This window comes from Athene noctua, chromosome 9 (assembly GCF_965140245.1).
Source record: "Athene noctua chromosome 9, bAthNoc1.hap1.1, whole genome shotgun sequence".
In the NCBI taxonomy this organism is placed as follows: Eukaryota; Metazoa; Chordata; class Aves; order Strigiformes; family Strigidae; genus Athene; species Athene noctua.
The window spans coordinates 3,572,583-3,597,463 of record NC_134045.1 but is presented as its reverse complement, the minus strand read 5'-3'; the positions used below and the strand labels follow the sequence as shown (position 1 = coordinate 3,597,463).

Sequence of the window (24,881 nt, the reverse complement as noted above, 5' to 3'; positions counted from 1 at the left end):
CTGGGGGCAGGCTCTCGCCCTCTCTGAGGGGAGAGGTCAGAACCAGTACTCGTATGTGAATGTTAGGAGGCAGCGTGTCCAAGAAGAGCCAGCCCTCAGGGAGGAATGTCTGCTCCATTACTGTCCTGTCTCCTCTTGGTGCAGAGCCCCAGAAAGCAGCTTCCCCAGAAGAGATGGGCACAGCAATAGTTCTCAGTGGCTTTAGTCCCGCTGGAAGCCTCTAGCCTCGTGCTAAAAGCCTGCTGAGGAACCACCTGGGTATTTGGCAGATTAATACATTGTTTTCCATCAAATTCCTACACAATTTACAGGGAGGGCTGAGTTCCTGAGCAAAGCTCTCCTCAAGCAAGTCTCAGCTTGTTTGCTGTGGATCCCAGACCCAGGCTCAGAGCCTTCTTTGTGGCTCTGCGCACCCAGGACAAGGAAGGGAGCGCTCAGCTTCAGCTCCTGGATTAAGGACTCCTCAGAGTCACCTGAATGACCTGGATGCAGAATTCCCTGTGACTTGAATGGGATGGCAACCCAACGGCCACCTGGGCACATCTGAAAAATATCACTGTAAATACTGTCACCTTGGGGATTAAATCTCTACAAACACACCCAGAAATAAGGTGCTGACAGTGGTGCCCAGGACATCCTCATTCTCAGCTGTCAGGATGTGATGAATGTGCTGATCTGTGGAACTGCCAATACAGCTAAAACCTGTAACAGTTTCTTCTGTTACTGGTGGTTTGCTTTATTCCTCGTACTTCCATCAGCAAGTGAGATGAGCAAAGACTCCCCTGTGCTTTTTTCCAGGTGAAGATATTCACACAAGCCTTTATGGAGCAGCTGTAGATGTCAGCATCGGGCTGGCCAGGAGCTCCCTGACAGTTGAGACTTACCTCACGCTGTCAAACCACAGATGTGTGGTGATTCACAATCGGAGTGAAATCAAAGTCCACTTCCAGTGGAAGGCTTTTTCTACTCAGGAAGAGGAGGATCGTCAGAAGCTGAGGTTCGTTTGAAAGATTCATTTCAGTAAGATACACTGCCCAAGGGTAAAACTAACGTATGGCCTCCAGGGGTGTTGGTGCATTGAATGGTTTAGGACAAGTAAACCATGTATGGCATCAGGTTACATGTCCCTGGGCTTTAGGGTAATGGAGCTCAGTGCTTCGCATTCCAGCTCCATCCATACTCCAGCTGAGGATGGTGTTTTGGGGAGGAAAGGTTGATTGCAGTGACTGGATTTCCTCAGAGAACAAATTGGTGTTCGTGGGAGCCCCAAACCACTGAGGTCCAGAGACCCCTGGGCTATGGGGGGTCCATGAGGCTGAGGAAAGTGTCAGCCCTCATCACCTGGGACTGCACTGAGTAGCAGCACTTAACACAGCGGCAGTAACACAACTGTTATGATATTCACTGCAGCTTCTTCCACTCCAGCTTTGGTAAGGTGGCGGGCTCCTTCTCCAGGAATGTGCAGGGTCAGGTGCTTCATTGGCCCAGCAAGTTGAGGCTGTCCTGCTGTAGGATGTTGGATTGCCTTGCACTGTCCCGATCTCCAGCACAACGAGGTATTTCTACCCTTCCTCAGAGACTGGGGAGAATTTGGAGGTGAAGGGTTCTGCAGGGAAGGCAGGGCAGCACGGGACAGAGCGCGTTTGGGCTGCAGCAGCCTGTGTCTTCATGGTGCTGAGAGATGGGGCAGGTTCTTCCAAGGGTGTCTGTGGTGAAGCTTTGAAATTCCCCTTTCATGCAGCAGAGACACACTTATAGCCCGGGAGGATGAACTGGCAATGACACTTACAAGTTTGGGTGATTAAGGGAATCCTTGTGGGACTTTTAAGACTTGCATGGATGTAGGTGTATAGGAGTTAGCTCACAGCTGATCAGGAAAGTGCCTTAAACTGGAGCACTTTTTAAAGTTCAACATAATTGGGTCAGAAATGCCTTGAAGACCAAAACTAGTTTTCCACTGTTCTCTATTTTTAATTACACAGTGTGTGACTTCCATGCAAGCTCAGTGTGTTAAAAAAAAATCTCATTGCCTTCTCTGGGCACTTGCCTGGACTATTCCTTTACCACTCTCCTCTCACCTGCCTGTCTCAGATTGGACCCTGAGTGATCCTCTTTCCCCTCAGAAGCAACCAGGTTTCTGCAGAGTTCACTTCAACCTGATTCTTTTCCAATTACATTTGTTCTCATGCCAGTTTATGTCCTGAGTCTGACCAGGACGTTCTGTTCTTCCTCCTTGCAATCCCAGGGATGGTCATAGCTCCAAGGCCACTGTCCTGCTGCCAGAGAAGCTTTAGAGATCTCAGAGCAGAGAGGACTTTTTCCATGAGAGGAGGCAGTGCAGGACCCTGCTCTGGGCTGTGACCCCAGAAGACCTGGATCCTTAGGTGGTGTATCCAGGGGTTTGCTGTGTGTCCCTCCTGCAGGACTTTCTGGGATGTAATGGTGGAATTATTGTCCGCTGATGGAGGCTGAGTTGGGGGTTGCTCATCGGTGGCGGGAAGCCCTCCTCACGCGCAGGGCTGTAGGTCAGCCGTGGAGAAACTTTCCCCACTGCACTCCAGGGGGGGCGAGCCAAAGCAAGTACTTTTGGTGCTGGTGCCAGCCTTTGCCCCAGGCTCTGTCTGTGTACAGCTAGTAACATCCGTGAGCGTATTTCCGTTGGAACTGTATTTGAATTTAGCTGGGTGATGATTGCTATCCTGGTTTTACTACATTGCCTCGATCTGCTGCTACACATGGAGACTTCCACTCATCCCCCCAGAGTTGTCACCTGCTGGTTCTTCATGGCCGGGGACTGGAGCATGCAGAGGGGACAGCGATGTGCCAGCTGGGAAGCAACTGCTCTGTAGCAGTGCTCCCTTATCTCTTGGTTGTGACCTTTAAACACTAGAATGATTTCTGCTACAGCTGCCAAGGGAGAGATGAACTGCATCAAAGCCCTACGGAGATGGCCAAAAAGAGGAAAAAGATAAGGTGGTTCAAGGCTGGACATAAGGGTTTGGATTCAGAGATCCTGGTCCAGACTTTAGTGGGTGATGCCAGGCAAAGTGCCTTCCCCTCTCAGGGCCTCTGTTTCCATGCACATAAAGCCATTGGTTTCACCAAAGGGATGTGATGCCTGAATTAATTGGTTTGCTGTTGTTTGCTCTGGGATCCTCTGGTGAGGAGTGGTATAGGGCACAGAGAGCACATTTAGCTTGCTTACCCCTGCAGGTCCAAAGGGGAAGGAAAAAGGAGTGATGCCAGTGGCCTGCAGCTGAAACCCAGCTGCGTCTCCCCTTGCCAGTGAAGCCCTGCAGTGGGTGCTCCTTCATCTTGATCTGGCTCCCCCAGGCAGCTCTGTGGTAGGAAAAGCCAGTTGGGGTGGTCGGTGGATTCTCCATCAGTTGTGGCAGAGGCTTTGAGCCAGGAGGCTCTCGAGGGCTGCTGGCTTTCAGAAACCTCTTCTGAGCTTGTAAGCGTGGAGTAAACCTGCGTGCCGTGGTGGCGGCCAGCAAGTGATAATCTGACCCGTGGGGGACCCCGCGGCTCGGGGTCAGCCCCTCACTGAGCTGCTGCTGTTCCTCCCCGAGCGCTTTGCTGCCCCTGCGCTCACACGAGTCTCTGCAAATATGTTGCTCATTAAATGATCTGCTTGGTTTGTCTCTCCCCATGGCTGTAGAGGCAGAAAGAGGGCAAGATGGATCGCTGTCTGAGGGAGTGCAGGGTGGACTCTGCTCTTGGAGAACGCCTTCCCATTCTCTCCCACCCCTTCCAGAACCAGCGGGCAAAGGCGCAAGGAGACCCCATGCTTTTCTCTGATGATGTGTTCAGCCTTGAGCCAATGGTAAGTGATAGCTGAGAACCTCCCTTCCTTCTCCTCCCTGGCTGAGGTCACTTGGCAGGTCCCTGCATCAGCTGGCTTGATGTGCCGAGAAAAAACACCAGAGGGCTGCTAGAGCTGGTTGCAAAAAGCATTTCTGTGGGCTCCTGACAGAGCGAGAGGCTGCCTAAAGCTGAGCTCTGCTGCAAGGGCGACAAATTAAGGGCACTTGATAAGTGTCCTTACACTGTTGAGAGCCATCAATAATGATGAGTGAGGGCACAGCTTACACGTAGCATGTGGGGATTAACAAAGGATATTAGAGCGCTCTCAGTTCACATATTGACCTGAGGAATGAAATGGTCCTCTGTGGAAAGGAGGCCAAGTTCAACCCAAGTGTGATCGCAGACATACCAATCTCTTCATATAACCTGGATGGATACCACGGCTCAATCTCCCTTCCAGTGTCGTCTGTGAGCCTGGACACAAGGCTGGATGTTTAAACAGACTTTTTGAGTTTCATTGCGCATAAGTACAGAATTTTTGGGGGCCTTTTCTGTTTATGCAAGCAACACTCCATATCCTTTAGTCAGCCAGAGCCCTGGCTCTGAGTATTTGCCCTGGGTTGAGATGAAGAATGCCCACTGTCCGAGCAATGCAAAATCCCTTTTCATCTTGGAGTAAATCCTAGGATAATCTCAACCTCTTCTTCCTTTTAAAATAGGTGAAACTAATTTCTTTTTTTTTTTTCAAGGAAGGGGATCATCTCCTCTTCTCAGTTACTCCTATATCCTACATAAGGCTGAGAGCCACCAATGTTGGCACAGCTGCAGTTTCACACCACCGTAGCTGACAGCAGCATGATGTGACCGAGAGATTGTGTCAGAGTGGTGGGAATATTGTAGAGAGAGGGAGCTGATCAGCTGAGCATTAAGAGCACCCTGTATGTCCCAGGGCTCCTGCTGCTTTACAGTCAGACTGTGTCTCCACAAGCAGCTTAACCTGCTCTTGAGCTCCTGAATGCTTTGAGGTGAGGTCCAGAAGTCTGGCTGCCCACAGCGCCGAGTCCTGGTGCTCCATGTAGTGACATAGGGACATAAAGTGTAGCCTGGCCTCAAGTCCCGAGGGGAAACCTTTCCTGAATGGTTGTGTTAGTGTTACTGTCAGTTTGCTCTAGGACTGACTATAAGTGGGCTACCACATGAGTCTCTCCCCTTCTGTATTGTCCAGCATTATCAACCTTCTGATTTCCATGAATTCCATTATTTATGGAACAATCAGTTTCACATTCACTTTTGCTCATGCCTGTCTTTCCCCCTGGCATATGGATGTCTTTACATCAAATGATAGTTAGTATTTTCTCCCCTATATCAAATGTAGAATCTAAAACTCCACTGCTGCTGGCTTCCACAACCTTCTCTCCGGTGACAGCCCTGTAACTTTTATCTTGGACAGACACCCTTCTGGCACTGCCATGTAAATCTGCTGGAGAGGCCCCCCAGAGATGGGACCTTGCTGCCTCAGACCTTCTGGCCAAAAGTGGCTGCTCTCTTCTTCTCACCTCTCACCCGTGATGTGTGGGAGCACCCCACAGAAATAATGAAACCCTTGTAACAGGTGACTGGAGGAAATAATTGCTTCCAGGGGTTAGGAAGCTGGTGGAGGGAGACCAGTCTTGGAAACACTTTCTGAGCGGGATGGCTTTGCAGGGTTTGTGCAGAAGCTTTGCTATGTCAGTGACTGTTAGGTGTCAGTATTTTCAGGTGCTGCAATCTGTAGAAGCTGCAGCAGGTCCCTTCAGTCTGTATAGGGTTTACTCGCTGATGGAAATAACAACAGAAAAGAGGAGGCGTGATTTTGGAGTTACAATGTGACCGAGAACATTTTGAGCAGTCGTCCAAGCCTGTGGGAAACAATCTGATACACAGCTCTGACTTTCTGAGCACATCTCAGATTTGGTTTATTTTTGCATCTACACATGATGTGTCAGCAGAGGCAGCTGTGATAGAGGCCCAGGTGGCTCCCAAGAGACAAAGTCCTTGCAGTTTGCTGCATCCTCCCCGCCACAGCTCGGCTCTAAGTCCCATTGGAGACCTGTGGGAGCTGACTCCTTGGAAATGACAAGCAGAGGAGAGGGAGGATGAGGACTTGTTACTGCTACACTGACCTTGACAAGTCCTCACTGTCCTGTCCTTGCCTGGTAGTGACTCCTCAGTGTCACGAGTGAACTCTGAGCTGATGGAGGTGGTCGTCAAGATGTCCAGGGTACAAAGGTGCTCCTGTTGTTAATCCAGAGATTGGGCCAGGAGGTGACAGTGGTGTTTGTTGCTGCAAACCTGCACCTCAGCTGGGGAACCAAGCTGGTCCCCACCCAGATGAGAGGCTACTGCAGAGCACTTTGGTTTCTGGTGGAAGTCACCATCTCCAGTGGGAGCTGTGGTCCATCCCACAGCTCCCTGGGGGTTCAGTTATTTATGGAAAGAGGCAGATGTTAGCTTTGGCACTGCCTTTCTCCTAAGTGCCCTGAGCTGAGAGGATGCACTTTGAGTGTCATTTTAGTACTTCTGTTACCAGCTCTGTCTTTTGTTTCTTTGACTGCTTTGAGCAGTGATTTCCTTCCATGGATTGCCTTCCCCCTCTGCAAAGCAAAGCAGGTGATTTGATCAGCAGTTGGTGGTGCCTGGCTTTTCAAGACCAGCTTTTTGTTACTCTGACTGGTGGAGATCTAGCAGATTCTCATAATTTAGGGGCTGAGGGAGGAGTAATAGGATCTGTATGTATTTACAGTTGGGCTCTTGCAGAGAGATCACTTGTGTAGCTGTAAGTCCTGGTGTGCCATGCCCTCCCGTGTCACCGTGCTTTATGCTGTAGCAAAGCCAGGGTAGGACAGCTGGAGTGGTTGTGCCATTCCATCATACATCCACCATCTGTATTTTATGCCACCTGCCAGTTGCAGCCTGTCTGAGGCCAGAAGTGTTTCAGCCAGAAGTGTTGCAATACCATGTTCACAGCACTGCATAGTTTTACATCTGTCCTGGTTACCATCCACGGTGGCTCTCCATGCTCTGACTCCACTGCCATCCTATAGAGAACACGTCGCCCAGGCACGGGGCTGGCTCCTGAGGTGCCCCGAGGCTCGGACGCGTGTAGCAGTAGCCTGCAAGGGTGGGTAATGTAGCGTTTCCTTTCAAGCAGCAGTTCTTTTTTCCCCTGTGGGGTAGCAGGAATGCAAGGAACCTCTTCAACAGCCCATTTTAATTTCCCAGGAGAAATAACTCACAGTATTTTCTGTGAGTTATTTCACAGTTCTTCCCTCTGTTCTGTTGACTCTGAGCAGGCTGTGCCTTAGGGAATTATTTGCAGCTGCAGCTCAATAACTCCCCATGTCATAGCTCTTCAGTTGTTGTGGGGGCTGTCCTTTGAGCTATAAGGGCTAATTCGATGGGAAGTATTATAGTTACTTAATATTTATGCTGCAGGAGTGCCAGAGGCTCCACTCAGTTCATGACTCTTCTGGACGAAGCAGCAAGGATACCCAGCAGCATGCAGAATCAAAGCCTCGCTTTGCTGATAGAAAAAGAACTCTGTTCGTATCCTTCTATAAACTGAATTTTTCCTTCCTTGTAGAGTATTACTGCAGTTGTCAGAGGTGCCTCTATTTATGTCAACAAATACACAAAGAAACATTTGTAATGCTAGGGGTTCAGGGGATGTAAGTGGTGTCTTTGTTTAAGCCCATTGCAAGAAGTGAGAGCCTTTAGAAACCAGACATGCCTCCGAAACTGTGCGACAAGGCTCCCTGGGACTGAGCGCCAGTGCCAGGACTCTTTAGGTGAGAAGCAGAGAGAGAAGACCCCGAGGAAGCAGCAGAGAGTTGCAGACACACGGGTAGCATGGCCCAGACCTAAATCCCTGAGCAAGAGCATGACACGGAAAAGAGCCTGTTGGTTGAAAGAGGTGTGGAGCTGTAAGCAAATCCTGTCTCTTCTTGGCTGAGCCTGAGTCCAGGGAAACAGGAGTGTGTGCACCTTGCAGAGAGAAACAGGATGCTTCTGTCTCTCAACTCCTTTCCCACGTCATCCGTCAGCTGGAGGAGCCTGCGTGCTGGCTGGCTGCTCATGGCTCAGGGCAGAAGCAGCCGCCAGCGGGCAGGAGCCTGTTCTTTTATCCCCAGGCAGGAGGGCTCGTTCTGCTTGGTGCTGCGTGCCCCACTCACCGCAGTACGTTAAATACTTAGGGGCATGTACAGGTGAAGGGTATAAGAGGCAGCACCTTTGTAACTAAGAATGGGAAATTCTCTTTGATTTGTTAAATCTCTCCTGACCTGAGTAAAAGTCATCATGTAGCCATAGTGCTACAGAGATACATGGGAAAGTTTGGAGGCGAGAGGGACCTTTTTCTTAAACTGGCTGGTACCTCTGGAGAAATCTTACTGGATTCACTGGAGCCTGAGCCAGTTTAGTTGCTTTGTTTTAGACCCAATTTAACAAAATGCCTCTACCAGATGCCAGTAAAGGTAAGAGACTTAGAAAGCTTTTTTGCAGCTGCTCCAAAACCCCCACAAATTTTGTTGATAACTGTTGCTTGTTCCCTGCTCTTCAGTGATGTTCTAAGTAAAGGCTACAGGGCTGTGGTTGAAAACAAGAAATGTGACATTTGAAGATAAATGGTTTGCTGTCTCCTTCTGTTTCAGGAGGGAGATATCTGGCCAAATTCTTCAGCTGAAATTAATGTGATCTTTAGACCCCGAGAAGCCAGAGTCTATCAACAAACGTTCTACTGCGACATCTCAGGTACGGCTCCTTTCTCCTGCTTCTGTTCCCCATGGTGGAGGCGCAAGTAGTCTTGCAGCCCCCTTGGTTCTCGTGTAGTTGGTAGGAAAGGTCAGTGGTCAGCAGGGTGCTGGCACGTGCCCACTGCCCCTGCGGTTTCCAGGTGGTCTCCTGTCCAAGGCCAGCCCTCAGGATGTGTGGCTACAAGCCTGGATCACTGATCCCAGAGCAACCAAGGCAGTGAAGGGTTAAGTTCTCATGCCGTGGGTTTGCCAGCATTTGCTCTGCTGCCAGGTGCCTGTAGAAGCCAAAGAGCTCCAGAGCTAAACAGCTTCAGTGGGCGAGCACCACGTCCCTGTAGACCATTTGCCTCCAGGAGGAGTCTTTATTACACGGATGCATCATCAGACTCCTGAGGCGGTAGGAGCTGAGTTACAAATGTGCTTCCAGAGCCTGGATCCCCTCTCACTACCCCGACACTGCCAGACCTTGGGTGGCTGAGCCCTGCTGAGTGCGGGCTGTCTGTAGAAGGACACCTCTGGCCAGCACGTGGGAATTGTCACCTTGTGGCTCTGAGTCTGTGGTGCCTCTGGGTACGTTGCACAGGGTTTGCTGTGCTCAGCGGGGTGAGCGGCCTCCCTGGAGTCCGAGCAGTCTGCTAGGCAAGCTTTACACTGACCCTGTCTGACAGAAGTGCCATCATGTCTTTTGCTGGGAGCAGTTGTCTGTGGCCCACGTGAGCTGCACCATCTCTGCCCTGGGAGAGGTGATGGCTTTGCTGTGCTAACCTGGGGCAGGGAGTGCCTGCAGCAGGCTGCGGGGTTCGGGTGACCTCGTCCTTCCTCTCTGTCTCTGCGTGGTGCTGCTTAAGGTGTTTTTCAAGACTGGGAGAGCACTGTCAAGCTTCCATCCAGGGAACATGATGGTTTTTCCCCATCTAAGAGGAAGAGGTGCGAGGCCCGTGGTCCTCCAGCAGCCAGGCGCCTGTTCTGGAGTGTGCTGAAGTCACTAACCCAGCTGCTTTGTCACTTTCCTTACTGCCCTAAGCTGGGGGATACAAATGTCATGAAACAGCTTTTTATTTATACTGTAATTGCGCAGGGTTTATTTGGCAAATGCCACCTACAGGCATTACCCAGGGCTTGTGTTCACAAAGTGTCTTCCTGCCCGCCAGCTGCAGCTGCTAGAAATATCCCACCCTGTCATCTTAGCAGGCTTACAGAAGAAAATGAGCATCTTAGAGTGTAACTATAAGCCTTGCCGTCTCGGTTCCCTTTGCAGCAAGGGCTGTGTGTATTACAGTATGTTCATGGCTTCTCTGACCTCAGCAGTGAGGTTTTCCATACCTGTTCAGCATGCTTCAGGTAAGGTGTCTTTACAAAGCTGAGCTCTCGGTATCATGGTGGGCACAGGCGAGTGCTGCTCTCTGGAGATCACAAAGCCTTGTTTTATGTAGGTGCCGCTGCAGGAGGTGAGCCCTGGAGCCCCGGGCACGGAGCTGTGTGCCAGGCACGGGCAGTGCTGAGATGCTCTGCCTGCTCTAGGCAGCTCTCAGACCTGCACAGCGCCATTAGCAGGGAGCTTCGCCTTGCCTGGGCTTGTACTTCTCGGCTCCTGTGCTCTTGTCTCCAATTGCATCAGTACAGATGGCATATTTTTATCTTCAGTTCTGTTTCATGAGCTTTGTGCCTTCACTGAATGGATTTCAGAGCTCATCTAAGCACATGGGAAGAAATTCAGAGACTGTTTTAAACTCAGCATCGCTTCTTCCGGATGCAAACTGATGGCTGAATGAGAAACCAGACCGAGGGGTTGGTTACAAATTAGAAGCCAGCCCCAAGGCATATCTCCTGAGGGCAGGGAAGAGTCCTGTGTCTCCTCCTGGAGCACCTAGAGCTGTTCCCATCCAGGCCAGAGTCAGGGAGGAGCACTGAGGCAGCCTGGACAGTCCGGGATAACAGAGGCAATTACTGTACTGAAGTGGAAATCTCTCCGCAGGCCGCGAGACCAGGCTGCCCCTGCGCATCAAAGGGAAAGGCATAGGGCCTCGGCTCCGCTTCAGCTGTGAGCAGCTGGACATCGGGAAGGTGTTTGTTGGATTAGAGCACGGTTGTGAGGTGAGCAGTCGGGATTCCGAGGGCTGGGGGGGGATCCTGACAGCTCCCGGGGTAGCAGTGAGCCTCGTGGGCCTGTGGGATTTCTGGCAACTCCGGTCATTGTGAGCAGGGACTCTGACATACAAGGCAAATTTGGGGGGGTTCCCAGAATCTGGATACTTCTGATGGGATCTGAAAGGTGCATATGTTGTCTGTGAAGTCTTAATCCCTGCTTTTTGGCAACTTTCCTTGGAGATAAGCGGGGAGGCTTCATGTGAAAAAATACCCCTTTGACACATGAAAGCAACACTGGGACAAAAAGATAAATATTCAGAGGCTTTTGTTTCAGCCCTGGATGCAATGCACCTTTGTACTCGGGCTGTTAAAAAGCAGCTGGAACAAATGTACTGAGTTTGAACTCCAGGCCATTGCAGCCAGCTTTCGGGTCAGTGCGTGCTGCCGGTCCTGGGAGCTGGAGGAAATCTGTCCAGCCTCTGGCTCAGAGCTGGGTCTGGCCGCGGAACTGGGAGTGCTTCCCCTTGCTGACCAGTCTCTCGCCACCCTTCAGATTTGCTGCATCTCTATGAAGAGCAAAGCATTTCTGGAAGGGAAACAAAGGAACTTTCTACATATTTGCCTCCCCCTGCAACGGTGTCAAGTCCTCTGCAAAAAAATAAGACAGAGCAACTGAAAGAGGTAGGAAATGAGGCAATACTTGCAAAAGCCTGACTGTGGCAGGGAAGGACACATTAAGGTGTTTTCTTACCAAAATATTGTGCTCTCTATGCATTTTTAATAGTGATACTTTGTTGATTCTCTATCATTTTATTATTTTAATTACTTGAGCAAATGTGACTAAGGAGATGATACCATTAGTGCTGTGCTGAGCAGCTAGACTGGAGGTAAACCTCAGCTCAGTGCAGAGTCCCTGAGTGCAGTTTGTAACTGAGGTGTAAAAGACGCGAGAGGAGAGAGTAGTTTCCAGGTTACCCTTGCAGAGCTTGAATACATGAATATCTTTAACAGCAGCTGCAAAATTAAAAAATGCTTCTGTCTTAATTTCTCTCCCAGGTTTTAGAAGGACAAAAATTAGGGAAAAGAAATCCAAAGCAGATAGTTAATTCCATGGAAACGGCAGGATTTGACCCTGCAGCAATCAGAACCTTTACTGCTTTGCTTTGGGTGGGTTTGTTGGTGACTGACAGCGTGCTGGTACTCGCAGCAGCTGTGGGCATTTCTCACCCAATGTGAGAAGAGCTGAATCTCAACAAGTGCTGTGGGATTGTGTCACTTGTTTGAGGCAGTAGATCTCTCGAGTGTTCAACAAAATACAGCTTAGTTCTAAATTTGCAGTTTATTCTGATAACTGTAAAGTCTTAAATAGTGGCTGTAAATATTTAGGAAAGAGAAATTCTTTGGAGTAGACGGAGCTGCTGTGCACCGCACGCTCATCCTTTCCGACACGTCTGTTTGAACAGAGACTAAGAAAGTATCCCATTAAAGAAAAAATAAGAATCCTAAATTACATAGTGTAGCAGAGTTGAGGAGTGCTTCTGAAGTTGGTTATCGTGCTGCCCTGAGGTGTCTCCTACCTGCAGTAAACTTGTTGGCTGCAATGTGTTGTGCCCTCGGCAGGAGCAGACTCGTTGGGAGCAGAATCAGCTGTGTGATGATTCACTAGTAAAGCTGCAGCTGCCCTTTGCTGCTCTTAGGGACATGTCTGAATCGGCTTGGTGATGCTGAGCGGCTCCTCTGCGCTGCAAGTCAAAGTGGGCTGCTCTGTGTCAGTGGAATAAACCCCGAGTGACTGTTTCTATGAAGCTGTCGCTGCTTTGCATGAAAAACCCAAAGGCAGAACTTGTCCTGTTGGATTTTCTTTGGCTTCTGCCAAGCAGCAGCACACAGCATCTTCTGCTTTTTACAAACGTTATTTGCTTATTCAGAAAACAAATCAGCCTTCTGTAAGAAAGGAAGATTCCTTATGTATTTCCCTTTTGCTTTCTTGCTGCTGCAGGTGGTCCTGTTTAACAAAGGAGCCATCGATGCTGCCTTCAACTTGGTCCCTCCAGCTACAGCTCTGGGCTCCTGCTTCACCTTCCTCCCCCAGGAGGGCATCATTTCTCCAGACGGGCTCCAGGTCATCCGGATCTCCTTCAGTTCCACCATCCTGGGGGAGTTCACAGAGGAATTCAGGTTCAGTGTGAATGGCTCCCCTGAGCCTGTGACCTTGACTATCAGGTGAGGAGGGTTATAGGAGCTTGGTGTATGCATCTGTAGCTGTCTCTGGGTAATCATCTCCCACCTACCTCATTTTAGGATGAAATAGAGAAAAAAAGGTGTTGTCTAAGGTCTTAGTCTTGGCTTGGATCCTAGCATCCTCACGCTAAGAGCCAAGGCTTTTTAACCTTAACTCCAGTCTGAACCTTGCAGTTGCAGCAGCATATGAAGTATAATTGTCCGCGAGAGGAAATGGGAGAATTACAGAATAATTGTTCAGGGACCTTCTTGGAGCCAGCAGCAGCGTGGGGGCACACCCTGCCGTGGTGCCCTGAGCCTCAGCAGCACCTGTTGGGTGCTGACCACTTTGCTTTGGCTGCCTGCTGTCCACATGGGTGCTGTGCTGAGCACGGGGCTGACAGGTTGATTTGAAACCCACCTTGGTTCTGAGAGCAGCTTTTACCCACCCGAGCGGTATGGAAAGCTGAGCGCTTTGCCATTCTCTCTAACCCAGCCAGCACCTCCTCTGCCTGTCTTTGTCCTTGCAGGGGCTGTGTCACTGGACCGACTTTTCACTTCAACGTCCCTGCCCTCCACTTCGGTGATGTCTCCTTTGGTGAGTGTGCCCTGGGCTTGGGCCACAGGTTGAGAGCTCTGTGAATTACCAAAGTGGAGCACTTTAACATAAGACCGTCTGTCACTTGTGCTCCTCCATAGAAGCCTTCTGGGTGTCAAAGCCAGGGCTGTTTGGTTGCTTAGGCAGTCTTGTGCCATCATGAGATCAAGTAGGACCAAGGGATAAAGTCAGTATTTTTTGGTGTCCTACGAGTCTGTTCAGCCCCAATCTCCCAGTCCTTGACAGCAGAATGACTGTGAAAGTCCTTGTCCCAGAGGGCCCAGGGGATGGGCCTGCAGCAGAAGGGAGTTCAAGGCACATACTGGCCTGTAGCTGCTCTGGGTCAATGTTCCTGTGGCAAGGCAGGGATACCATTTACCCCCCTGACCTTTAGTGCCAGATGTTAATTCATACTGTGAGGGCCCCTCGTTGTCACCCACCAGGTAACATGCCCAAGCAGTAGCTCTGAATCAGGCACTGATGTCCTCGGACCACGGGCTCCTCCTTCCCCACCACAGGCCCAGCTCTGCTGACAGAGCCTGGGGCTGAGCATCCAGAGCGTCCCCGCTGAAATGCAGCTTCTGGTTCTCCATCTCAGGCTCACGAAAGGCTTTTGACTGAGATGATCTAGAGTTTAAATGTGAAATCCATTGTGGATTGATTGAAGGGCCATTATCATTCTGTGCCCAGGATGCCTCTGTGTTTTCGTGCTGTTCATGGACTTTTTAAGAAGACTCATTGCCTTTCCTGAGCCACTTCTCCCCTCCCTCCATCACCACTCTGCCACTTCTTTATTTCCTTTTGAATAAAACAGCAAGAAACACACCAGACAGAAATGTGGAGATGTAACAGGAGATTCATCCTCCCTAATCTCATTCCGTTAATAAGGGCTTTTCAGCTGACGGCAGCTATTGTATTTTTGCTTCTTTTAACTGTGCTGCTGACTGTTGACCTGCGTCTGGTGACTTTGGTCTCGTTTGGGATTGCGAAGTCTGTGTTTGTCCTTTTTGTGCCCCTCCTGCCTCCCTGCTGGAGTAACTGCTGGAGGTGGGCAGTGGTGACTGTGGTTGGACATGGAGAACCCCCCCGCTGTGGCTGCAGTTGGTTTTCCTCCCCGTCTGTATTCAAACGACGCTTGGTGAGCAGGCCACGGGAGATGTCTCCTTCTCGCAGAGCTGGCCAGCCGAGCCAGATGTCCAGGCCAGAGCAGGCTGTGGGCTGATGTCCTGTCTCTGCAGAACACCCCCCCAGGTGTGGCTGTGTCACTGCTTTTCCATGAGGGAAGGCGAGTATCACAGCTCAAGTGATGCCGACCTGTGCGGGGCAGTGTGCAGTGTAGAAGCCATGTCCCATTTGTTGGGTGAGGCGGAATATGGCTCCCGCTGATTTCTGAGCAAGCATCAGGTTTGCCTCCAGTGCGGGGCTGTGAGTTGTCATGTGCTCGGTCTGGTAGCCCCAGACGGGAGAAGCCTTAAGGGTCCTGCCTCGAGAAACTGCGTTAGAGTGCTTTGCATCATGCTGTCGTTCCCAGTTTCATCCTTCCTTCCTTTTACTGTAGCTTCTCCTTGTTGACAATGCACTGCTTTTATATACTGAAAAGTGTGGAAGCATTCACAGAGTTCACAGGGCATTTTACAGATGGAATTTTCAGAATAAATGGTCTGTCTGGATGGACACTTATAAGTGAGAACTAATTGGTGCAGGTTTGGGAGCAGGTGAGAGAGCTCCTCACAGCTAGAGAGAGAGAAACTTGTGGTGTTCAGCATCACCAAGAGTGGCCATTTCCAAGGAAGCAATCTCTGTGATCAGCGTAAAAGGGAGCTTAAGTGACAACTAATTCCTTGCGTAACTTCTCAGTTAGCTGTACTTCAGATTGAAAAGAGCTAAACTCCAAGCCCAGTTTTATCACAACAGGATATTCACACCAGGAATCACGGGACAGTTGGTGCATAAATTCATATTTGTGTCATTTTTCTAGGCTTTCCTCACACCTTGTCATGTCGCCTCACTAACACCTCCTTGGTGCCCCTCACCTTCAACCTTCGTGTTCCTGGGGACGGCTTGGGAGAGCCCAGTGTCAGCAGTTTGGCTCAGATGACAGACAACACTCACCTGCTCCAGAGAAAGGGAGCCTAATGGCACCTCAGACCAAGTGAATTCACCATAAAGCCCCACAGAGGGACCATCCGCCCCCTGGGATTCCTGGATATCCAGGTATGGGAAGAGTCCGGCCGTACGTGCTCGGCGGGTGGAGCTGGAGCTCCACTGAGGGATGGGAGGGCTTTAGCACCGCTAGCTCTGAGCGTAACGCGGGGAGGATATCTGCACTGGTGTTGGGCTTTTGTTAGCTGGGTTACTCTGGGGCTTTTCTGGAGGACCACTGCTTTGTTCCCAGAATGGTCAGCTGAAGGTCATGTCCCATATGGTCAAGTGCAGAAGCCATTATCTGTTTCTGAGAGCTGCTTGGAGCAGTTTCTTTGATTTAAAGTGAGCAGAGGAAGGGTGAGGACAGAAGGTGGCTGTTAAAAAGAGAGATGTCATTCTATAAAGCACTTTGCTTTTCTTCCCGGTCTTATTTCTCCTCTCCTGATGAGCAGAATGAGTTGTATTCACTGCCGTGATCTCCAGTGGGGACTGAAAAATCTCTGGCAGCCATGAACTGCACAGCACCTGCTGGGCTGCATTTTGCCCTCAGCTTCCCAGTGTAAAGATGAATCTGTTGAATTCAACAGATTGCCTCTGCATTTATGCTGTTGTAGTTGAGATTAAAAATTAGTCTTTTAATTTTAATACAGTGGGGAGTAGAGCATTAATCTAATCGTGGTTACATGTGCCCTGGTAAGTGCAAGGTGTATTTAACAAAGCAGATTTGTCAGAAGACTTTTGTTACTCCCAGCAACTGTGCTCTGCACATGGACCAGCAGAAGAGTTAGGGCAAAATCCTCCCTTTCCTGCCCGTGGAACGAGAACCGGAGGACAGCACAGGTGCACGATGGCTTTTGGGAGTGATGAAGTGTTCGGTGCTCTTCTCTTCCACCAGGTCACCCTGTGCTCCAACACTCTGCAGAGATACGAGCTGGCTCTGGTGGTGGATGTGTGCGGTGTTGGCAGGGCGGTGTCAGCGCTGCTCCTCACAGCCAGGTATCGATGTTTTCCTTGCAGCTCGTCGTCTCTCCTCGTGCATCCAGCACCACGCTGCCTTGCACGTGGTTTGCTGGATCCATCTCCCAGTGACAAGTGTTGCTTAATGACGTAGTTCTGCCCAGCCAGATGTGAGATGGGCAGTGTTCTGAAAGCAGCACCTGCGCTCCACGGACAGGCGTGGCCCTGAGCCTTTTTCTAAAGGGAACAGTAATTCTATTCATTATTGGCCTGGGTTTTGGTGCTTGAGGTGTAATAAATTTCCAAAGGGCCATCTTTCCTTCTTCCTACAAGTGGTGGACTTGTGCTGGGTTGCAGCCAAAATACAACATCCATTTGGGCCGCAGTGAGCAGCCTGCTGAGAGCTGGTGTCTGGGTCACTTAACGAAGGCGCATGGGAATGGGAAAGGGGCTTATGGCAGGACTGGTGAGGGGAAGCTCAAAGCAAGATCTTATGAAGGGGAAAGTAGTCCTTGATGTGGAAGGTAAGCTCAGGTTTCTCTGATTTGCTCTGGTTCTTTTGAGCATTAATGTTCTCAGACTTAAGCCAGAAGTTGTTCTTGCTGCAGGCAGATTCAGCCCTGTTGTGCTGCGGTGGGTGTCGGTTTAATTCCAAGAGGGATGAGTTCACTGTGCTGTTCCCTCTCCCAGGCAGAGTCATCCAGTCAGTGCCTGGGCTGCAGTTTTGTAAAACAAGTGCAAATGGGGACAGAGAGTGCACGGAGCCGTGGGGTGCAGGAGCTGGGAGAGGGTGATCCCCCACTGCCTGAGGCAGGGGGTGGCTGGTGCCCTCCATCGCCGGGCAAAGAGCTGAGTTCTCAGGCAGGGCAACAGCGGTGTGGGAGAGGAGGCAGTCGTTCTCACTGAGACACTGGGGTCTTGTGCCCTTTGAGCCTTGGTGAGCACTCGGGGGGAAGGCTGCCCCAGAGCTCACGCCTTGCCGGGACTGTTGGGAGGGTCCTTGCAAGCCTCCTGGGGCAAAGAGCGGGCAGAGCTGATCAGAGAGCTCTGGCACAGGGCACCGTGCGCTGCCCGGGCACCTGGCAGCCTCTGCGAGGCCGAGTCCCGGGGTTTGCCCCACCTTTACAGGCGGTGGTGGAGTCAGAAGCAGTTAAAGGCCATTTATCGCTGTAGGGGTATTAAGTGTCTATTTGACAAATGTGTCATGCTCTGTTTCACGCTACTCGGGGAGTAAACAAACTTTACATTCTCTCGGCATCTCTAATTCCCTTTCGGTCCTCTCTTTGCCTAGATGCGTGGTTCCTGCGCTGCGAGTGCTCAACCCTGTTGTGATGTTTGGACGGTGCTTCCTAAAATTCCCTTACCAGCAGATGCTGACCCTTGTGAACAACAGCAATCTTCCAGGCTGCTACGGGGTTCTTCCTCAGGTTTGGCATTGCATCCGCCTCCTGCCCTCAGATGTTATCAAGGGTTTATTAGGGAAAAAAAGGGTTTTGGATAAGACCTTGTTGGTTTATATTCAAACCTAAAGGTTGCTGAGAGAAAGAAGCTACCTGAATATAAACTTCAGGAAGCAGTTTAAACATTTTAGGAAGTAGTTTATATTCTAGTCTTTGGGGTGCTTTCATGCAGGAGAACTTAGAGGGCTGTGAAAAGCTGCTGCAAGGAGGCTGCCAGCACAGGAGTGGGTGTTTGTGGGTGCAGCAGGTTTTGGACCCCGTGAGGATGCTAAGCCCATACAAGTCTTGCATCTTGCTTTGTACCTTTCTGCTTTCTCCTCGGGATTTTTGAAAATGTGTGTGAATTGCCATTGTGGTAGATGTTGAGGAGTTCAAAGTTTCCTCCAAGGTCACTCCTGTGTGTTGCGTTTGACTCTGTCCCTTACAGGAGCACAAGGAGGATGCTTCTGTGTGGTACTCCAGCCCCGTGCCGTGGGGGATTGTCCAGCCTCGCAGCTCGGTGGGGGTCCCGTTGACACTGGGGGCCCAGGTGACGGGAGAGCAGGACACTGTTGCTCATGTTGCAGTGTTTGGGAGTGACGGATCCCCTCTGGTGAGTTCCAGGGGACGTGGGCCTTTCTTTATCCCCTGATAATGGGAGCTTGTGGCTTTCAGATGGGATCACACTTGCTCCAGGGCTTCTGTTTCGGTTTTACAACACTGAAAACTTCAAACAGCCATGATTATCCCCCAGTCTAGGAGTACCCTTAGAGCTGTCTAATCTTTTCACACTTTCTCTGTTGGTTGTTTTTTTTGATCTTTCCTACCTGCTTTCTGGAGCAGAAAATCCATTTAGTGAGCACTGGAGAAGGACCAGTTGTCTATGTTCATCCAAGTAAGACAAATTTCGGCAGTATCCAAGTTCTACAAGATGCTTCCCAAACTCTCCACCTCTCCAATCAGAGTGTCATCCCTGCATCCTTCAGGGCAAAGATGGAAAGTATCTGTGGGACTATTTTCCAACAAAAATGACTGACAAGCAACCTGTGACTTGATTTTTATATGCAACATTTGCATATCACTATATGATTGAGAAAGCAACGTATTCCATCACAGTGCAGCAAGAGGAGCCTGGTCTGGGGGCAGTTTTAGCTGGGGGATCCCTGAGTAAAACAGAGAATTTGCATAGATGTGTGAGCAGAAATGCATCTGGATCAGTGTTGCAAGTTCTCCCTTTATCTTGTGGAAGGTATTTAGCTCTAAGAGTCATGTGTTTGGAGCTCTGAGACCAAGAGAACGCCGTGGCCCTTTGCTCCTGAAGAAGAGAGGACTGAATGGTTTTGGAGATAAAATCTGAGATGCAGTCAGGCGTCAGGGTGAACTGCACACGTACATCTGAGAGCAGAGGCTGTCCCTTATTTCAGCTGGTGAGTGATTTGCGCATCCTGCATTCAGTTGTGCCCCTGAGCCCAAGTCTTGTGTTCTCTAAGACAGAAAAGCTGCTGCTTTGATTTCCTGCTCGGAGATTGCTGCAGGACGGTGAGCTGTGATTTCCCTGTCTCCTGTTTGATGGCTGATCTTGAAACTGTGGCTGTTTGCAGTTAGGCTTAGAGATCACGCTCCCTGCTCAAAGGAAGGAGCTATGGTTGAAATTTTCACAGCAGCACTGGATCAGCAATGTTAAAGCACGCTGACTGGCAGCTCAATAAACCGAATGAGGTTAAATGAAGGGACAGCAACAGGGCAAGTAAAAGGTTGGTATCTTGTTTGAAACAGGAAAGGAAAATGCTCTAATGCGGATGGCCATGGTGCCACCTTGGTGGTGGTATCAACCATCACATGCAAATTGCTGTTCCTGTCAAGTCAAGATTTCTCTTGTTCTATGGGAGAAAAGAGCATTATCTGAGCAAGGCAAGATGCTTTTTTGTGGATAACTTCACTTTGGGGTAGTGACTTAAGGAATTACCTGGAGTACCCCTCGTGCACAGGCTTTCCCATACCATCTCCTCTTCTCTCTGTTGGATGAGTTGAGTCTGTTATATTCTGAGTTGTGGGGAGCAGCACTGAACATCTCTGCCAGCAGAAAGAAATAAATAAAACCCCTCCAAGTCTGTGCATTAAGATGGAGCTTTTGTGGGTTTGAAGAAGAGCACAGGGACTTTGTAGCCTCGTCCTCTGCTGGCTTATCCCTGCGTGCCAGGGTGTCTGCAGGTCTGTGACCCCTGGGACCAGTGTGTCATCCCGTGCTGAATCCTGTGTGTGTGTCTGACGTGCTTTTCCTTGTCAGATTCCTTCAGCTGCCAGGCAGCCCTGTTGGAGGATCCTCTGGATCCGGCAAGGGGAGGGTTTGCGCCTTTTTGGGTAGAAGAGACCGGAGGAACAGGTCAGCGTGAAGGGGCTGCTGCAGCTTAGCTGGGGACTGATGCGACCTGCTGAAAAAGATGGCTGTTTCTCCTCCTTGCTGCTGCTGCCATCTTCTTTTCCCAAGTGTCTGATTTTTTTTTTCCATATTGGCAAGTGTAAAAGAGTTGTATTGGTTAATGGAAGTGTTTGCTCTCCCTGCAGAAAGGCAGAAAGGAAAAAGCATCATTCTTTGATCATTTCCTACTTGTTCTTAGTCACTCTGTCTTCTTGGGGATCGTTTATTCAGCTACTAAGAATGACATCTCTTGGCACCACGGAAGGCAGCTGCATGTCATGCCTGTGTCATCAGGAAAGAAAAGACAGAGGTGTTGTTTTTGTTAATCAGCGGCAGCTTTCTTCTGCCTGCATAACCACTGTGCTGGGTCTGTCATGTGATAAAGGGGAGTGGAGGTGTGGAGGAGACCTTGGAAAAGGTGCCTGAAACCTGGCCACAGGGGACAGTGTGGTTTTTATCACGTAGGGTGTCTTACATGAGTTCATGCCCTTTCAGAATTGCTGTTTTTCAGTAATGGAAGAAATTGTTATCCTGCGTGTCTAGGGAAACTAAACTTGTCGTATCATGCTGCACCTGTTGGTGAACTGAATTAAAGAAGGGTAGAATCTTCAAGGCAATTATGCTCCGAGAAGCAAGAGTGACTCAGCCGGGTGCTTTTCCCAAAGGAAAAGCAGGAGTTTGGTTATCAAACCAGGTGGCCCTGATCTCCCCAGCCCAGCAAGGAAGCGCAGATGGGATCTGGAGGGGTGAGCTATGGACCAGGGACACAAATGGAGACAAGCTTCGTTAGCTCGCTCAGCAGTCTGCTATTGGCTGAACCAAGCTTGGCACGTTAGGCTCCGTTGTCAGTGGCAGTGAGTGCCACACTACTTTTTTTTTTTTAGAGGCTCTGCCTTTTGATTTCACAAAACATCCCCTTGATGGTGCTCTGGGGCAGAGGCTAAACCAAAGTGGTCCCCATCCGTGCTTTTGCCGAGGAGATGCTGGTGCTGAGGTGCCAGGAGGTGGCTGGTGGTTGGTGGGAGCATCCAGCCAGCCTCGTGCCCTGACCTCCACCTCCTGCTGGGGCTCGGGGCGGTCTGGGGCTCTCTTCTGCCACTGGCAGTTTGTGCGGATAAAGAGTAGCTTCGAAATGAAGAACACAGGGTCCCCCACCTCAGGACTGCTGAAACACCTGGTGCTCTGTGAACAGCTGATGTAGGATGGGGTTATATTTCCCCTTCATGTGCAGCCTCCGTGAGGAGCGATGGGTCAGCTGACAAAGGTGTGAATGCTCTCTCACTAGAGCTGTGGCTTGGCAAAGTACAGCTGCATTTTAATACTGAGTTCTGCTTCCTCTTTCACTCGTGCAAGGCCAGAATGACCAGATCCCTTAATTAACTAGCTTTAAGTAGCTTCAAGAAAACTGAGTGTGGTGGCTCCCCAGTCATCCTTTAGGGCAGCCATCCATCCTCCCATCCCATCCCTCCCATCCATCCCTCCATCCATCCACCGGATGGAAACTCGAGCTAACTTCACCTGGATCGAGCATTTGCTTGGATCATGTCAGGCCTCCAAGCACACTGTTGCTTTCCATTAAAAAAAAAAAAGAAAAAAAAAAAGTGGGGAGAGGGGAACCTCTTCCCTTAGAATAGTGCAGAGTTTTGGGTGAGTAGTGCCTTCATCCCAAACACAGCACTGAACTGTGGGGTGCAGGCACCACCCCCACCGTGATGGACACTCGGAAGCCGTACATCTGCCTCCACGTGTGTTTCCTGAGGGCCAGGGAGCACGGTGTGTGTTTCCTCTCTGCAGGCTTGCTCCCCGGGAATGTGGTTTTAGAGGGTCTGGGGTTCAGCACCTTCACTGCCCCAACTGTGGAGGGAGGTCCATGAGAAACCAGAGGGAAGAGAGTGCTTGGAAGCTCGGGCCATGCCTACAGGGCACGTGCCTTCCAGTTTGCTTTCTGCTTATTGCTTTACTGCCCTGCTGTGAACATTTATAGCTGAATTTTCCAAAGCAGAGGGCACTGGGGCACCTCACTGCAGCTGGTGATCAGTGGGAACCGAGTGCTTCAGTTCTTCGGGGGCTGTTGAGAAGCACTGAGTACCTCTTGGGAAAGAAGACGTTGGTGTCAGGGTTTTGATCAGCCGGTTTTGCAGAGTTACTCTTCAGGCTCTCAGCAGTATCCCCCAGCCGTGTGGCTGCTGCGGTGGGATTTGAGCAGTCCTGGCTTCCTCTGGCCTTGAGCCTTTATGCCAGCCCAGCCACCATTGTCAGGAAGCCAGGAGAGGTGAAGTAGCTTCCCTTGGCGTGCGCTCCAAAAGATAAACTGGAGGGGGAATAACGTCTTCCTGAGGATGAGCATCCCTTGGGTTGGGCAACACTGGGTTAATGAATGAGTCTGTTAAAGGAAGGTAAAATACAGGCTGTAGAAGCTCCTGCATACTTGCTGTTTCCAGACACTAGTTTGGATTTATGGAAATGGAGCCTTTCTGGTTTTTATCCTCATATCTTTAGTTCTTCCTTTTCCTGCACCCCACAAGAGCCCAGGGTCCATGGTTTCCATGCTAAGTTAGTGTTTGGCTTGTCTTACAGGCTGGCAAATGCTCGTGCTGGAGGATTGAACCCGGTGAAGGAGTGACTCCCCCTGAGACAGAGGTGTCTGTGGCTGTCATAGCAAGCTTGGATGACACGGAGAAATTCAAGGACGAGGTGAACCTGTTCATCGAGAACAGCCACACCTACGTGATCCCCGTCCGGGCTGTTGGCATTGGCACCACAATTGTCACCGACAAACCCTTTGCTCCGGAGCTCAACTTGGGACCCCACTTCAGGTAGGGTATCTCTCAGCTTCTGCCGTGGGCTCAGCAAGGGGCAGTTTTGCTGTAGTCCTTCAGGCTGGTTGTTCTTCAGCGCTCAAGGTCCTGGCTCTGTTCTCCTGAAGCCCCAGGGCTTCCTTCAGAAACCTTCTATGGCCATCTGAAAGTTGTTAGATACCCTCAAAAGCCACCAAAATGGAAACCAGTTGTTAAATTGTCACAGACTTGTCTTTAGTTATAATACATCTATTTCCTCACTGGAACAAAAAGAGATTTGGAGGAAAACAGCAGGTCCTGGAAGCCTCTGGGTGGGAAATGCTACATTACAAGTATAAACGTATTTCCCTTTGGAACAATGTTGCTTGTTTTTCCCTTCACTATGGAGTATCATCTCGTCACAGCAGAAAACCTTGGTGGTAGCTTGTTAGCAGGTCCTTGACTGAATTAATGGTGCTGTTTTGTGCCCAGCAGTCCTGGAGGAGCAGCAGAATTTCTTTGCCCCGTGTCATCCCTCATTAGCTCGCCTTCCCCGTCTCCCCTGCCGGGCTGCTCTTCATCAGACGTAGTCGCTCTTCCCTCGTCTCTCCCACCGGCTTTCCTCGGCGTCACCGCCGCAGCGGAGCCTGAGGCGCGGGCAGGTGAGGGTGGCTGCAGGACCAGCTCTGGAAGGGAGAGGAGGAAAAGTCCACTGAGTTTGGGAGGGATAAATGGAACATGTTAATGAAAGAGCTTAGCTCAAAGGAGGGGATTCACTGGTCCTAATGCCTCTGTCTGAAACCAGGCATGTTCCCGTAAATGGGAGAAAAATAAACCTTTACAAAGTGCTGCCTGCTTTGTGTTGGAGACCTCTTGAGATGAGAAGAATAGTCTTCCTGAGGTGCCTGTTCCTTTCCCTGGCTGCAGAGGGTCCATAGTGGTCCAATACCTAAATTTTAGGGTAGAAAGAGCAGGGACATTGCAGGGGGTTGGTGCTTGTCCAGCGTGTCCTGTGCTCTGTGCAACCACAGACTGGCTACCCAACGGAGTGGGCGATGTCAGTGTGATTTGTGTCATGGTCCTCTGCCCCCCTTCACGTCTTGCTCTGCAGACTCTGGAGTTGTTGCCTTTGCTGTCGGCTGCAGAGCTGCCCCAGGTGAGCTGAGACAGGACCCAGGTAACATCTCAGATGAGTTGGGCTTTCCCAGAGCCACAGATTCTGCATCCACCCAGAGCTTCTCCAGGCTTTCGTCTGTGCTGCCCACCACAGAAACCATTTCACACTAAGCTTGTACGCATCATGTTTTAACAGTCTTTTCAAAGGCTGGTTTGTTCTATACTCTCAGGTCTGTGCATTTAGCTGCCTGGGGCAGGCAGGCATTTTGTAAGCCGCGTATTCTGTCCTTTTCAGAAAACCAGTAACTGTTCCAGGAACAATTCACGTCCTGGTCATGCTCAGATTTATAGAGGGTAAAATAATTACTCCAGACGAGCCTGCAGTTAGTGTTTCTTTACCTGAAGAAATCAATTTCCACTGAGTATTCATTTTGGTTTATATCTAGCTCTAGTTACTGACCTCTCATCATTGTTCCATCCCCTCAGCAGCCAGACCTGGTCTTGCTGCCATGTTTGATTTGGGGA

The 24,881-nt window shown here is 50.3% G+C and overlaps 1 protein-coding gene across 1 annotated transcript in view; it reads left to right on the top strand.

The window, feature by feature from the left end:
* Positions 1-661: 661 nt before the first annotated feature.
* The window catches only part of LOC141963917 (hydrocephalus-inducing protein homolog), a 229,393-nt gene continuing 205,173 nt past the window's right edge, over positions 662-24,881 (top strand). The window contains 5 exon segments of the mRNA XM_074913652.1: positions 662-704; positions 799-1,001; positions 2,337-2,357; positions 3,662-3,826; positions 8,496-8,595. Coding sequence (XP_074769753.1) covers positions 662-704; positions 799-1,001; positions 2,337-2,357; positions 3,662-3,826; positions 8,496-8,595 — 532 coding nt within the window.